This window comes from Aspergillus udagawae, assembly GCF_001078395.1.
Source record: "Aspergillus udagawae IFM 46973 DNA, scaffold_6, whole genome shotgun sequence".
In the NCBI taxonomy this organism is placed as follows: domain Eukaryota; kingdom Fungi; phylum Ascomycota; class Eurotiomycetes; order Eurotiales; family Aspergillaceae; genus Aspergillus; species Aspergillus udagawae.
The window spans coordinates 1129470-1143587 of NW_025091269.1; the positions used below are offsets into that span (position 1 = coordinate 1129470).

The 14118-nt window shown below is 49.1% G+C and overlaps 4 protein-coding genes and 5 non-coding genes across 9 annotated transcripts; 6 read left to right on the forward strand and 3 right to left on the reverse strand.

The window, feature by feature from the left end:
- Nucleotides 1-527: 527 nt before the first annotated feature.
- Aud_008157 (putative integral membrane protein Pth11-like) lies at nt 528-2205 on the forward strand (the record flags this gene model as incomplete). Its single annotated transcript, XM_043293039.1, has 2 exons — nt 528-889; nt 966-2205. The coding sequence occupies 2 exons, from the start codon at nt 528-530 to the stop codon at nt 2203-2205; spliced, it is 1602 nt and encodes a 533-aa protein (XP_043148974.1).
- Nucleotides 2206-3532: 1327 nt separating this feature from the next.
- On the forward strand, nt 3533-5562 carry Aud_008158 (uncharacterized protein; the record flags this gene model as incomplete). Its single annotated transcript, XM_043293040.1, has 2 exons — nt 3533-4422; nt 4473-5562. 2 exons carry the CDS (start codon nt 3533-3535, stop codon nt 5560-5562), a joined length of 1980 nt encoding a protein of 659 aa, XP_043148975.1.
- Nucleotides 5563-5688: 126 nt separating this feature from the next.
- On the forward strand, nt 5689-5773 carry Aud_008159. Its single transcript has one exon. It is a non-coding gene; the product is annotated as a tRNA-Tyr (tRNA).
- Nucleotides 5774-6248: 475 nt separating this feature from the next.
- Aud_008160 lies at nt 6249-6335 on the forward strand. The gene has a single exon. It is a non-coding gene; the product is annotated as a tRNA-Tyr (tRNA).
- A 404-nt stretch (nt 6336-6739) lies between these two features.
- Nucleotides 6740-6825, forward strand: Aud_008161. The gene has a single exon. It is a non-coding gene; the product is annotated as a tRNA-Tyr (tRNA).
- Nucleotides 6826-7353: 528 nt separating this feature from the next.
- On the reverse strand, nt 7354-7438 carry Aud_008162. Its single transcript has one exon. It is a non-coding gene; the product is annotated as a tRNA-Tyr (tRNA).
- A 450-nt stretch (nt 7439-7888) lies between these two features.
- On the reverse strand, nt 7889-7974 carry Aud_008163. Its single transcript has one exon. It is a non-coding gene; the product is annotated as a tRNA-Tyr (tRNA).
- A 450-nt stretch (nt 7975-8424) lies between these two features.
- Nucleotides 8425-11237, forward strand: Aud_008164 (baculoviral IAP repeat-containing protein; the record flags this gene model as incomplete). Its single annotated transcript, XM_043293041.1, has 4 exons — nt 8425-8550; nt 8610-8906; nt 8981-9090; nt 9140-11237. The coding sequence occupies 4 exons, from the start codon at nt 8425-8427 to the stop codon at nt 11235-11237; spliced, it is 2631 nt and encodes an 876-aa protein (XP_043148976.1).
- A 278-nt stretch (nt 11238-11515) lies between these two features.
- On the reverse strand, nt 11516-12169 carry Aud_008165 (U4/U6-U5 snRNP complex subunit SNU23; the record flags this gene model as incomplete). The annotated part of the gene is made up of 1 exon (XM_043293042.1): nt 11516-12169. The coding sequence occupies one exon, from the start codon at nt 12167-12169 to the stop codon at nt 11516-11518; it is 654 nt and encodes a 217-aa protein (XP_043148977.1).
- Between the last annotated feature and the right edge of the window lie 1949 nt (nt 12170-14118).

Sequence of the window (14118 nt, forward strand, 5' to 3'; positions counted from 1 at the left end):
TCTTCCTTGCGACCTAGGTAGGTACCTAGTTATATATCAACGGGATCGACGCTTTGAAAACGGCGGTGAATCCGATGCTTCCTCTCGAGCTCTCTCGTCATCTTTGTTCCCTTTTGTTCTCTTCTTGTATCAACAATAGCTGGGGACCATTGTACGCTACAACTACTATATCATATTGATTGCTCCAAGGACCCTTGATTCTGGGATACCTTTCCACCGTCGTTTCATCTCCATCTATCAATCCCCACCCTTGCTCGACCCTTAGGTATCATCGCGTGCAATTCTCTGTCGTCTCCCCTCCGATCTCTTAGTTTGCCTCCCCCACACTGTTTCCCCGGAGTTAGCGCACGTGCGCATTATTGACTGTGGTTCCTCGATGGTACTCAAACTGAACGATGTAAATCAATTTGAAGCTATCCGGTTCACACAGCACATTCTCCGGACATCTTAGCATCGATTGAACCCCATAAGAAACACCTTTGCCGTCTGTTAATCCCTGGCCCCTCTTCGGAGGTGGCTCAGCGGCCATGGATTCATACCAATCGATGCTGAACACACGAGGAATCTATTCAGAGACACCCCCAGACATTCGGACACGGTTGGATGATCACCCTACACTCCTGGTGAGCTGGTGGGCGACCGGATTTTCCCTGGCTTTCATTATAACCCGTGTCTGTGGTCGCTATATACGGACTGAGCGGTTCTTCCCAGAGGACAAGATGATGATGGCCAGCGTGATTCCGCTGTTGATACGGATGGCACTGGTGCATGTGGTACTGCTCTATGGCACGAACAATACCAAGACGGCTGGCCTGACTGAGGAGGAAATACGCCAGAGAGAAATTGGCAGCAGGCTGGTCCTTGCCGCCCGAATATTCTATGCGATTTTGTAATACGCCTTGCCCCCGAATTCTGATTCCGTTCTTGTCCTTGCCGGTATACTGATGATTTACTTCTGCGAACAGCATTTGGATTGCCAAATTCACCGTGTGCGAATTTCTGAAACGAGTTGCAGGGATGATCTGGCAGCGGTCGCTCCGAATATTTATCAAGATCATCTACTATTTCCTGGCATCGACGTTAATCGCAGTGCTGATTGCGACTCTCGTTGAATGTCAGCCTTTCGACCACTACTGGCAGGTTGTTCCGGATCCAGGGCCGCAATGTCGCTTGGGCTATGCCAACCTGATCACGATGGGGGCATGCGACATCGTCACCGACCTGCTTCTAGTCGCCTATCCCATTCCGATTGTCTTAATGACGCATATGCCCATGAAGCGCAAGGTGATCCTCGCAGTGCTCTTCGCCTTGTCTCTGATATTGGTTGGGATCACCTGCTATCGCGTTCCATCGGTGATTTGGCATCACGGGTCACAGCAATACCGATCGCTTCTCGCGTCGCTAGAGATCCTAGCCGCGACCGCTGTCTCCAATGCGGTCGTCATCGGCTCATTCGTCAGAGATAAGGGCGTCAAGAAGGCGAAGTTCAAAAAGGCTGTTGGCTCGGCCTCGGTCAGCGAGAGTATGGATCACAGCTCGACGCGCCGTGCCACCATTACCTACCACCAATGGGGGAGCGACTCGGATCTTGCGGGAGATCTGGGTATCCGACTAACTGCTGACCTTCACTCCTCAGACAACAAAGTTCCACGTCCAGCTCCAGTGGCCGTGCCATACCATCCCATCACAGCGCAAATGGGGACGCTGACCCCAAATTGGTCGTTTGGCAACCAGCGTCACTCGATGGGAACAGATGACGACATAACGTCTACCACCGGTAGCTTAGAGCTGAAGGTCAGCCCTCTTGAGTACATTGAGACCAACAAGACCCATCACAAAAAGTCCAACGATGTCGCCCTCTCCTCCCCTAGCAAAGTCTCCATCTTCGATGTCGGCGGGCTACTGGACGACTCCCCAACGCCTGGGTCTCTCAACTCTTCTGCCGAGTCGACACGTCATCGCGAGCTGAGCGGCTCACAACAATATCGCAATGGTAGCAGAGCTTTCCTGCAGGACGTCGGGGGCTTACTCCCACCGAACACGAGAAATGGCCGCCGACGGGGCTCGAGTGTCCACTTTAGCGACACAGCAGATCCCCCCGTGCCTCCGTATCACTCCCAGCAGGATACACACGCGCCCATTCTGGAGAGGTCCGATGAAGTGGAGCTTCAGGATGTCGGCGGGCTTCTCGCGAGAGACACTTGAGTCTTCTGACATGTGAATACGACCGAATCTACTGTATGATAGCGTCATGACCTACGTTCTGTTTTGTTTATTTCTCTTGGGCTTTCAACTGGATTCGTGGTTATGGATCTAGGGATTTTGCCTCATTTTTGTGCTTTAGCGACGGCGTTGGTGTACTACAGTGCTCCGGCACTGGTTACATATTCCATTTGGATTGTTCGAAACTTGGATGAGGTCTGGACCTCTATATTACTCCCAGTTAGGAGGATATTTATTGAGCATACTAGGAGTCGATATGGGGCAACCAGGATATTCGGGATATTCATAATCTGCCGGAGATGGGTCGGCTTATCAGAGACATATATATATCACCCATTATCTCACCAAGAAATAGGAGCTAACCATGAGCACATAACACATAAAATCTGTTCTTCGTAACAACGTTTAAAAAATTTATAGCTTTGAAGTGGCAAGGACCACCAAGATCAGCCTTACATTTATTCACTGAATGAGAATTAAGTGACTCAAATAGATACCTTAGCTGGTACCAATGATGCACTCACCATCACTCCCACTTCACTCGTCCGGTAAACTGGTATGAAGTGTCCTGCCTATCATGCTCCAGAGAAATTTAACCTATAGCTGCTTTTATGTCTATATACCGATATCTGGCTATCGGGTACATGTGGTTACATCAGGCCGATTACCCTAGTAGCCATAACGAAAGCGACAAGCCCAAGCTAAGCTTTCGTACTTTGTCTGCTCGGGCTGTCAAGTAGTATCTGCGTAGAAAATCAGAAACTACGCTCATTGCCTCGTCGTCACCAGAGCGGTATTTCGAGACATGCAATATGCTGTCTTGGATAGCTTCATCGATGCTGGATCCGGCAATTCACGGCATATTCGCTATTGCGGCTTTTCACCTGTATATGAAAATGCTATTTATTTACAGTCTCCATGTTCTCTACCTAGATAGCAGGCTTGAAGGGCATGTATGCCCTTGTCGTCCGAGTGAAACGAGACTCGATCGAACAATCTACGAAATAGTTTCAATTCCACTCGCACATATGCTCTTTCTGTATTATTATCTTTTTTGTATCCCACAGGCTTTGCCGTTGCCAGACGGCTCGTACTGTTAGCAAATCCGACCAAACACACCTACCTGATTACGATGTTGACTTGAGGCAGCTGCAGAGGCTTACCAGGAAGACTGGCATTCACTGCACACGTGTGTAGTAGCCTAGTCGATAGAGAAATTTTTCAACACATTTAACGAAAACATCAGCTCATCAGACTCAAAAACGCACGTCGCCAGCTTTCTCACATAGGCTCTGATTTCATCTGCATAATGACACCTCACCAGCAAAGTGAGAGTAGTGCAGCTCTGATTTCGAGCCTTAGCCCGGTGGCTAGTGCAGCTCTTCAGGTCTTCCAGAGAGAACATACAGATGAATTTCGACACCACAACTCTCTTCTGCTCCGACTCATACCCTTTCTCACGGATGAGTTCGACATCGACATCGACCCCGACTCCCTACCTGACTGTGAAGAAAATGAAAGCGTGAATGAGGAGACTGTCCGCCATTCAATAGTGGTCAGGCTGTTAAACGAGTTCTGGGATGTGCACTGCGACATTGATCCTAATGCAGAGAAAGTCAGTGACATTGTGGACTACCAGTTTCTCGTGAAGCTCTTCTACTGGCATCTGAACAGGCAAACGAGACGGCCGTCAAACCTTACCAGACCGGACGGTGTTGAGACCCGTACAGAAAGAGCTGAACAACGCCGCAGACTATTCGATATGAACCTCCGCTCCCTGTTAGAAATCCAGCGAGAAACAATACAGCAGCAAACTTCAAAGGAGAATCACAACACCAAGACCAAACGTGGCAGTCTGGTAAAGAAATTGGCGGGCGTAAGAAATGGAGACTTACCCGATGTAGACCAAGACGAACCAGCGAACCAACCGCTGTGTCCAGAATCCGAGAGCATGCAAAATAATATAGAGACAGTGGTCTCGGAACCCATGGGCATCTCCATAGTCCTCGGCAATCTTGGGTTCATTGACCGACTGAGCATCTTGGACACGATCATAGACAAGGTCATGAGCAAATACGAAGGCCGCTATGGTATGTTCTTGAAGTCTGATTCCGGAAGGAACATAAAGGCTGTCCTCGAGGGAAACCTCAATCAGAAAGTCAAATCACTCTGCGAGACTGGGACGTTTGAGTTGGACAGGTCGGTGCCCTGCCCTCGTCGTTGAGTAATACTGAGCAGAACTTTCCCAGGTTGCTCCAAATTGGCAATATGGGAGAGCAGCCAGATGAGTCAGGCGTTTATATGCACATTCTTTACAGAAGAAGCAATCCAGGGCGTTTCTGGCTGTACGTGGGACAGGCATTCAAACTGCACGCGAGGATCTCCAGTCACAACGATCCTGCGCATAGAAGGGCTCAGCCCAGTTTGCACTACCACGTCTGGGATTCTGCCGAAGACATAGTGTCCGAATTTGTCACGCTTGCAGTGCACGAGATTACCTCGTCCAGAGATGACCAATTCATCCTCAACTTCCAGGAAATGTGGATGGCTTGCGTATTTCAAACAATGACAGCGAAACACTTGGAAGAATACCTTCCCGAAAGTGTCAACAGGGCATGGTCTGGCCGGCATCTGAATGTCGCGCCTCCAATATGGCAAGGATTTACAGGAGATTTGGTTGCCTGGAAAGAAGCCATTGGAGGAACAGAGGCTTTCAACGATTTTCTCAACTCGCCAGATTCCGCCATCAGAGGCTGGGCGTGGGATCTTCGACATGCCTTTAATGATCTCCGAAACTCGCCAGATCCGATCCATCGAGCCTACTACTTTGATGTCATGCTTCGAAACCGCAAATTGGCAGAAGAGGTCGGCGAGAGGAGAAAAATAGAGAACTTGCAGCGAATATTGTCTCAAGGAATGACGAGAATCATCTTTGGTGGAGACGATACGCAGAAGGCTCATCTCATCAGCTGCAGTGGCTTTGCATTTACTATCTCCAGACAATTGCGGTTGGGAGTGCGAGTCGGGGACCTAGTGAGGCTGCGGTTCCATCTCACAGCAACACCAAATCCCCAGAAGTACGCAACCAAAGCTTCACAGACTGACCCGGCCAGCAGATTGGCAGTGTCGATTGAGGGACGAGGAACTCACAGTGATTACCATGTCTGGCTCAGAAACCCCGGTGACAAAGTCGTCAGTAGGATGAATGCATTGGTCGATGCTTTGGAAGGAGTGCCTCTGACAGAATCCAAAGAAATGGCTCGACGGTGGTATGTAACAAGACGACAGGGGACATCCAAGAAGGACGTTATATACACAGTCGGAGACGATGAATCGTAGGACTTATCTGATTTGGACTCCCAGCCCTAAAAGTAGTCAAAGGGTGATCTTGATATCGGGGTACTTGCTATTACATGGTTTCTTGGGTTATGGTCCAGATTAAGGGCCATAGGAGCAACCTACCAACCCCCGATGGTCTAGTTGGATATGGCGGTCGGCTGTAATGGAAATTGTAACCGACAGGTCGCCGGCTCGATTCCGGCTCGGGGGAGTAAAGGTTAATCTTTTTTTCCCCCCTTTGTCATCGATTCCATTTCTCTTTTATCTTTTTTCTAGCCTCTCATCCTCGCTACACAATGGCTTCTTCCATCCAGCTGGCCATGTATCAAGACCGTCATGAGAAGAGAGCAGGCCCATTGAGGGAATTCTATCAAAAACATGCTTGCAGATTCTCAGATTTGTGCGAAATGCTACCCTGAAATCGACAACTGTCCTGATGTGTAGGGCTCAATCTACAGAAATCTCCTTAAACCGAAGAACTGCTTGCCCACTACCTCTACAGACTACGATCATCTTGCTCTTTCCCGTCCTTCACATTTGAAGAGCTCAATCAAGCCAGCTCGAGAAGAATGTTCCATCTACTACCGGAACGGGCTCAAACCCTGAACTCGGCCACACACTCCAAACACAGTCCCTCTCAAATCAGACTTAGTAAATACCAACCACACTCATTCATCATCCTTCAACCCCCGATGGTCTAGTTGGATATGGCGGTCGGCTGTAATAGAATAATTGTAACCGACAGGTCGCCGGCTCGATTCCGGCTCGGGGGATCAGGATATCTTTTTGACTGTTTAATTTTCGGATAGTTACTTCTGCGTTTTGGTAAGAGGCCAAGCTACGGAGTACTCGAGGCTAAATAAGGTACTCCGTAGTTCCTCGTTATGCACGTAGCTAGCTGTAGTAGCCAATGTGGTGGGGTTGTGGTAGAGCTAACTGTTTTGTTCAGAAGGTCAAGGCTCTTTGGCTGGTGGAAGTTGGAACACGTGCATAGTTGCTACCTTTATCTTTCCTGGCTGTTTAAGCTACTGGCATCGGTAGACTGATGTCAGGGCCCGGTTGCTCTACCCTAGTGGAAGTTGAAGCGTCCGCTCAGCGATACGTTCGTAGCTGTCTGGTAGTTGAGCCTAGGTAGGTTTATGAGAGCAAAATAAGTCACTGTTAGCATCTCCAAAAACCCCCGATGGTCTAGTTGGATATGGCGGTCGGCTGTAATGGATAATTGTAACCGACAGGTCGCCGGCTCGATTCCGGCTCGGGGGATTATGAGATATCTTTTTTGCCCTTTGCAAATATCCTATGTCGACAGAGGGAAGTATCAATCGGTTCGATGCTCTTCTAAATTCTTGTCCATCCAGCTGTGGCGAGTTGCTTTTCATCTGGGGCGAGGTACCTATGGTCGACGGCGTAATTTTTGCGGTCCATAGACGTGCCATTAGTGTTCTCGGTACTCCCCGTCCTAGCTTCATTCCGATTTATCTATCCAGCTTGCGCCGACCAATCCTAGAAATGAAGAATAGAACAAGCCAATTACGGGGATTAAGTAGCTATAAACGGTGCTGGTCCTGCTGGACGAGTTTGATGCCTCTGACACGTGGGGACGCAAGGGGCCAGACAATCCGATACAAGACACCATAGTATCATCACTGATTTGCACCTTCCTTGCATATCATTCAACCGTTGCAGCGGAACGAAGCTATTCTCAGAGAACTAAAAACATCGAGGTACTCAATTGAAGAATGGCTAAGCAGGTGAAAAGGAAAACAAGTAGCAAAAAAGAATGTCTCTAACTCCCCCGAGCCGGAATCGAGCCGGCGACCTGTCGGTTACAATTTCCATTACAGCCGACCGCCATATCCAACTAGACCATCGGGGGTTTAGGAGACATCCGCCTCGGGAAACTTTGAACTCATCAAAGTTAGACGCTTGAGTTGAACCAACTCAGTCTAGCAGCACGCACCTGTCGGAGATTGAGCTCTTGTACTCGGTAATATCTTTTTGTTGGAACATTGCAAGTCATTTTTGTATCTACTAGCCAGGTCAAATAGCCAATTATTGGTCTGTATGGCTGCGCATCTCCAGATTAAACATCATTAGAGCAATAAGAATCTTCCACCTCTATGCTGAGTCGTTGGCAAGCAGGCACTAATCCACAGCAACACTTTCGACATCTTTGCACTTTTCACATATCGTCGAGCAGCTGGCAATGATAACTGCTTCATGGTACTTGATAGAGTATAAACAAACACACAGTAATATAATTTGATTGATTTTATTGGATGAATGCATCAAAGCAAAGAGAAAAACAAAGACAAAAAAGATAACGTCCCCCGAGCCGGAATCGAGCCGGCGACCTGTCGGTTACAATTATCCATTACAGCCGACCGCCATATCCAACTAGACCATCGGGGGTTTCGTTAGTGCTTTTGCCACTAAAAAAAGAATAACCATGTTATAATACATGTCACCAACCACCAAGAAACTACTCCTCAGCAGGCAGTTGGCCAGTCCCTTGCTGCAACTGTCGTCTTTGACGTTCACAATCCACCTATGCGATGTAACTTTCTACGAGGAATCCATTATCATGCAGGATATGGCTATTTCCATATATGCAATGCAGGAAACAGGACATTATTATTGTGCTGACAGTAACAGACTGATCACGTGTGATCGTGTCAATACGGGGTAGCGCGTCCTTTAACCCAAACAAGCCTGTAAACAGAGCCCAGTCCCTTGACAACCACCACTTGCGACCGACAACAACAAATCGACCGACTTGAATAACTCATGTGCCATATAGCTTCAAGTTGACGGTGGCGTTCTTTTTAATGCGATCTCCTTTTTGGTATAATGATTCAGGAAATGGAGACTTTCGCCGCCCGTCTCGCCAGCTTTGATCTGGTTCTCCATCCCGAACGACGACGGACATCGAGTGCAAAGTCCGTCAAGCCGATATCTTGGCCTCATAGCAGGCCTTCGCCTGCAGAGGTATATCACTCTTTAATATTTGTATATCTGTTGATGCAATGGCTGACTCGTAGCTAAAGCTAGCGCATGCAGGATTCTACTACAACCCCTACGAGACCAACCCTGATAATACGACATGCTACTTATGCCACCGCGCGCTCGACGGGTGGGAATCGGAGGATAACCCGATTACTGAGCATCTTAAACACTCAAAGGATTGCGGATGGGCTATTATGATGGACATCGAACAACACAGCTCAAATCCCGCTGAGATTGAAGATCCAACAAGCGACAGGATAGCGCAGGCAAGACAAGCCACTTTTGGCGATCAATGGCCACACGATGGCAAGCGGGGCTGGGTTTGCCAATCTGAAAAGGTAGTGTTTGACGTGTTCTCAAAAGCGCAATCTATCTGCCACTTGAATTGCAACCTAATATTTGTCCATGGCAGATGGTGGAAGGTGGATGGTACTTTTGCCCGACTGAGGAGAGCAATGATCTAGCCAGTTGTGCTTACTGTAAACTGTCTCTCGACGGATGGGAACCCAAAGATGACCCTTTGTCAGTGCCTCATCGCTCCTTCCCGCTTGATATTCACTGACTTGCCTAGTGAGGAGCACTATCGACGATCAGCCGATTGTTCGTTCTTTGTCTTTGCACAGCCTTCTGGCAAGAAGTCCAAATCTTCTCGATCAAAAAAGTCGCGCGTTTCAAAAGGGTCATCTCGTCTCTCGACCCAGTCTACAGTATCGGAAGCGCCCATGAGCGGGCTTGACAACCAAATGGATGAAGATGATATTCCTCAGCCGCCAACCAAAACGAAAGCCTCAAAGAAGTCGTCGAAATCCAAATCGAAGACCTCAAAATCTAAGAAGGATGATACCTTGGAGTTCGATAACCAGATGGACCTAGACACTGTGGAATATGCCCAACCTGAACCTGCCAAGCCCAAGCGGACCAGAGGCAAGAAAAGGTCCAGTGATGAAATGGACCCAGAAGAGTCTAGCATAGCTATTGCCGAGGAGATTCATCAATCCGAACCTCCAACCAAGAAGAGAGCGACAAAGTCGCGCAACAGTGCTACTCAGCGAGAAGACAGCACTCGCAGTGACGTTGCTGTCGCAGATATGCATGAGCCGGACGACGAGGCCTTGCTCGAAGCTGAAGCTAAGAAGGGGCGTGCGGCCACCAAGAAGAAGACATCATCCAGAGGTCGGAAGGTTTCAGAAGATTCAATGGTAGAGAAGGCAGCTCCGCAAGCTCGCTTACCGCGAGATTCCGAGATTGATGCAGCAATTGAGGCCGAGCTTGAAGTCGGCGAGCCTCCGGCGGAAACACACAAGTCTTCGAAGAAATCGAAGTCCAAAAAGAAAACAAAGAAGGCGGCAGAAGAGCCACCCAAGGTGCAGCATGGTACGGTCGAGCGAAGCGAAGAGCAAGAGTTGCGTCAAGTCGACGACGATGAATTTATTTACAGGCGGACAAGTGACGTTCAGATGCCAGCCGAGCAGCCGAAGCCAGCTAAATTCACTACTAAGCAGAGAACCTCAAAAGAAGCAAGGTTTTTAGAAAAGAAAACATCCGAGTCAACCAAGAGTCGCCCAGCAACAAAAGTTGATGCTGCAGATGTCGACGCCGAAGCTGATCGCAGGCACCAGGGGTCTTTTGTATCAGTGGAGGTAACAGCAAGGAGCCCAGAGCAAGACTTCGAACCCGAAAGGAGAGATAGTGACTCTCAAACGAAGAAGGCGACTAAAAAGTCCTCGACCAGCAAAGCTAAGAAAACTAGTCACACAAGGGCCGTATCTCCAGAGTCTCTGGAGCCTTCAGAGGCTGCAACTCCTGCTTCCGAAAGGCCTGAAACAAGGCATAGCTCGAAGCCGGAGGCACCTGTGCAATTTGAACAAAGAAAATTTTCTCGCCACAGTCAAGACGACGTACAAGAGCTAGAGCTGGAGCCAGAATCGGAGCCAGAGCTAGAGAAGGACCCCGAAGACGACATAGAGCAAGACACGGAGGTAGATCCGGAGCCGGAGCCGAAGCCGCAGCTGGAGGTCAACGAAACGCCTGTCCGTCGCCGGTCATCCAAAGTACCCCCGAAGACGACTGAGAGATTCAGCGACATCCCCCAAGAGAAGCAATTTGCCAAGTCGATTGCGGAAACTCGAACGCCGAACTCCCATAAAGTGCCACAAGCTAGAATAACCTCTGCTCGACAGGAAAGCGATGCGGTGTCGCCTCTCCCTTCCACTTCGAAGGGTTCGCCATCTTCATCACCCCAGTCTTCCGATGCTGAGAACCAACCTCCAACCATACAAACATCGGCTCTAAGGACGCAGGTAGCGTCACCGTCTAAGGAGAAAGTGGTTCGCATTCCCTTGGCGACCAGTACGCCCTCGCCGTCCAAACGAAATGTGAACCCTGGCGCACTCAAGACTTTACACCCCTGGACACCTATTAACATAGACGAAATTCTCTACGCCTCGATGAGTGATAAAGAGAACGTGGATGTAGGGGCTGCTCTGAACAGTATCAAAGGAGATCTTACAAGTCCTGAGAAGAAGATGACTGTAGAAGAGTGGATTTTCTGGCATGCTCGGAACGGAGAGGAAAAGCTCAAGCGCGAATGTGAAAGATTGGTCAGTCAGTTCGAGAAGGAGGGGGCCAGAGCGATGCGCGCACTGGAAGGGATCGAGTGCATTGATTGAGACATGGCGTTTGATTTGAACATGGCTGGTGTTATGGGGTGGGAACAATGGCTCTCTGTTTAAGCACTTATTTTGTTGAAGGTATTCCTGGACACGATATCTCTGAAGCGAATCTGCAATATCACAGCGCGGTAAATGCAATTCCTGTCTATTTTGACACTAACAACCCAGCCCCGAAGAAAGTCCCAAAGTAAAACCAAACGCCTGGGTATCTGCAAAACTTTCATCCTCCAATAAGTTGAAGTATTTTGTATGTCCAATCCTTTTGACGCCTTTTACTATGCGATAATGCCGAGTCGGCCTTCCCAGGAATCTTCCTCCTTGATCCCATTCTCTCCATTTTTTCGACGCTTTTCGTTCCTCTTTCTTCTCTTCTCCTCTCTCTCTTTGGCGTCTTGTTCCTCCCTCTCCTTCAATCTTTCGCCAAGATCCAACTGCCAGGCCCGCCGTTCTTCCTCCTCCCTGACTCGTTTCTGATGAGCCAGAAATCGTAACCGTTGCCGCACGTCTTCCAACCTAGCACGAACCACCTCGCCACTCTGACCCGTCGCAATCAAGTGTTGCTTGCTGTTCAAATGCTCCACCAGCTGCAGATTATCCTTGAAGGTAAGATCACAGTCCGAGCAGTAGAATCCAGCACCGCGGCCCCTTTTACCCACTGCCGATCCCGCTGGAACGATCGTCGTCTTGCCCACCATCGAGGCGACATCGAGGCGCTGTTTGCGTGAGGTCGTGGCCTCGAGGGTGCTGTAGTCCACCGGCGCGTGCCATTTTTTGCCTAGGAGTTTCGCCTCATAGCGCGCCTTGCCCTCTTCTTTGCGCTTCGTTTCTTCATCTGCGGCTTTTTTGGCGTATTCTTCTCGGTCCCATGTCTTGCGGAAGGCGGTATCTGATGAGGGGGCTCCGTATGCGGTGTTGCCTTTGCCGGACATTGTGAGGAGGGTTTGAGGCGGGGGAGACTTCTAGTAGGCTTGCTCAAGCGGTATTTTATATTGCCTTCGTAGAGAAACGGACGCGATGATTCTCAAAGTAGGGAAATCGATAAGATTCGCTGTGATGATGATGATGAAAGATGAAGCTTTCCACAGCGACGAAGGCAATAGATGTCCGGAAGTGGCGGGCGGTGAGGCTGTGGCTGATTGAGATCACATCACCGCCAAAGAACAAGGGGAAACGTCGCGACCTTTCATCCTTCCAGCTTGTTATTACTACTGTTTATTATCATTTTCTCGAGCTATGTATCTACTAACTTTCTTAGTTTCATATCTATGGTTTTGTACTTAGGGTGTGGGATGAATGGATGGCTCATTGAGGCTGTGGTCGATCGCGATCGCTCCTACCTATCATCTCGGATTCTCGACGCCGACAGGAAGCCCCAGTGAAACAGATCATCGGATTCCTTTATGGGGTAACGTTGGTGCCTCAAGTTGCTTTAAATAGTTGAGGCACTTCGTATTGTCTGCCCATTCCATTGTGTCCGTGTCTGAACAGCCACGTTGCTTTTGTATTGAGTTTCAGGCAACACCTTTGCTCCAGTAACATATAAGTGTTTGTGTTGGACTTGTATAGTTGGAGTTGGCTCTGGCTTTCTTTCTCCTTTGACTCTCAACGAACCCATCCAAGCATCCAAGCAAATATGCAACCTGTTGAGCATTCAGTCATGGAACCTTCTATAGGAAGTGAATATGTTTCCTTTGCACACTCTCTTATGGCTCTACCAACAGAGCTGCATTTACAGATCTCCTCGTATCTTCCCTATCCTGACGCCTTGGCGCTCAAACACACCTGTCGCCATTTCTACTATCTTGTCTATACTGGCGTTCATCTCAAAGTCGATTGGCTGGTCGAGCGTTTTGAGCGCAAGCTGGAATGTCCTATGGAGAAATGCTCCTTTCGAACAGACGAGTCGTTTTGCAATTGGAGAATCAGGAGAATCATGGAACGCCGACGACGACATTTGGAGTGTCCGCGAAGAAGAGGAGGATGCTTCGTCATTGAAGGGAGGACCTGTCAGAAGGACCTTGTTCCGATCTGGCTGAAGAGACAGGGCCGGGTGAAACTTTTCAAACATGTGGGCAAGGAAGGTCTGTGGGCAGTCCCATGCCCTTCGTAAGGAGATGGGTTTGATGAAGCTCCCGTGTGCGCTGACGCTGATTCCCTCTAGTGCTGATCCATGGTTTGATCTTCCTCTGTGTCAGCCTGTTATGGAATCTTGTGAGGTAAACTCGCAGACCTGGTGCTCCCATGTGAAACGTTTGCTCACTGCCACAGGTGGTTTCGTTGATAGAACGAGACGGGCAGCATCACTTATGGCAAAGACAGCTGTGACTGCGCAACTTATCGTTGAAGTCGTATGACTAGTCAATCGGCAAGAAGGTATCCGTTCAGCTGTCATGCCGCTTCGTGTCTGTTTAAATCCACGTGAACAGTGGGAACCGACTATGATGGGAGAAGAGGTTTTGTTGACCGGCTGATCACTCAATCCGGGATGGTTTCCGAGGAATAAGCGGCATTCGACGTTGTTCAGAGGACGTCGTCTAAGGCCGCTATCTTGCGAGCAGTAACCGAGAACTCCGGCAGTAATCAAGCGCCAAATCGCCTCCTTTGCCATGTATTCGGTCGGTCTCACCACTTGGGGATGGTGAAGGCGAGGCCAATTTTCCAGGGCCAATTTTCCAGGGCATCAGCATCGTAACGAAGCGTGAGCTCTCATGGAGCCCACTCGCTTGGGCTTTGTTCGAGACATGTAACATACTTGTGACATTCCAATAACCGAGAATCGTCTCGGTATAACATTCTAGCTGATTTGTGGTTACCAGTGATGATCTATCGCTTGAAGCATTTTGGAATTCTCACGATGACACTCATGCCTCTGGCCGTC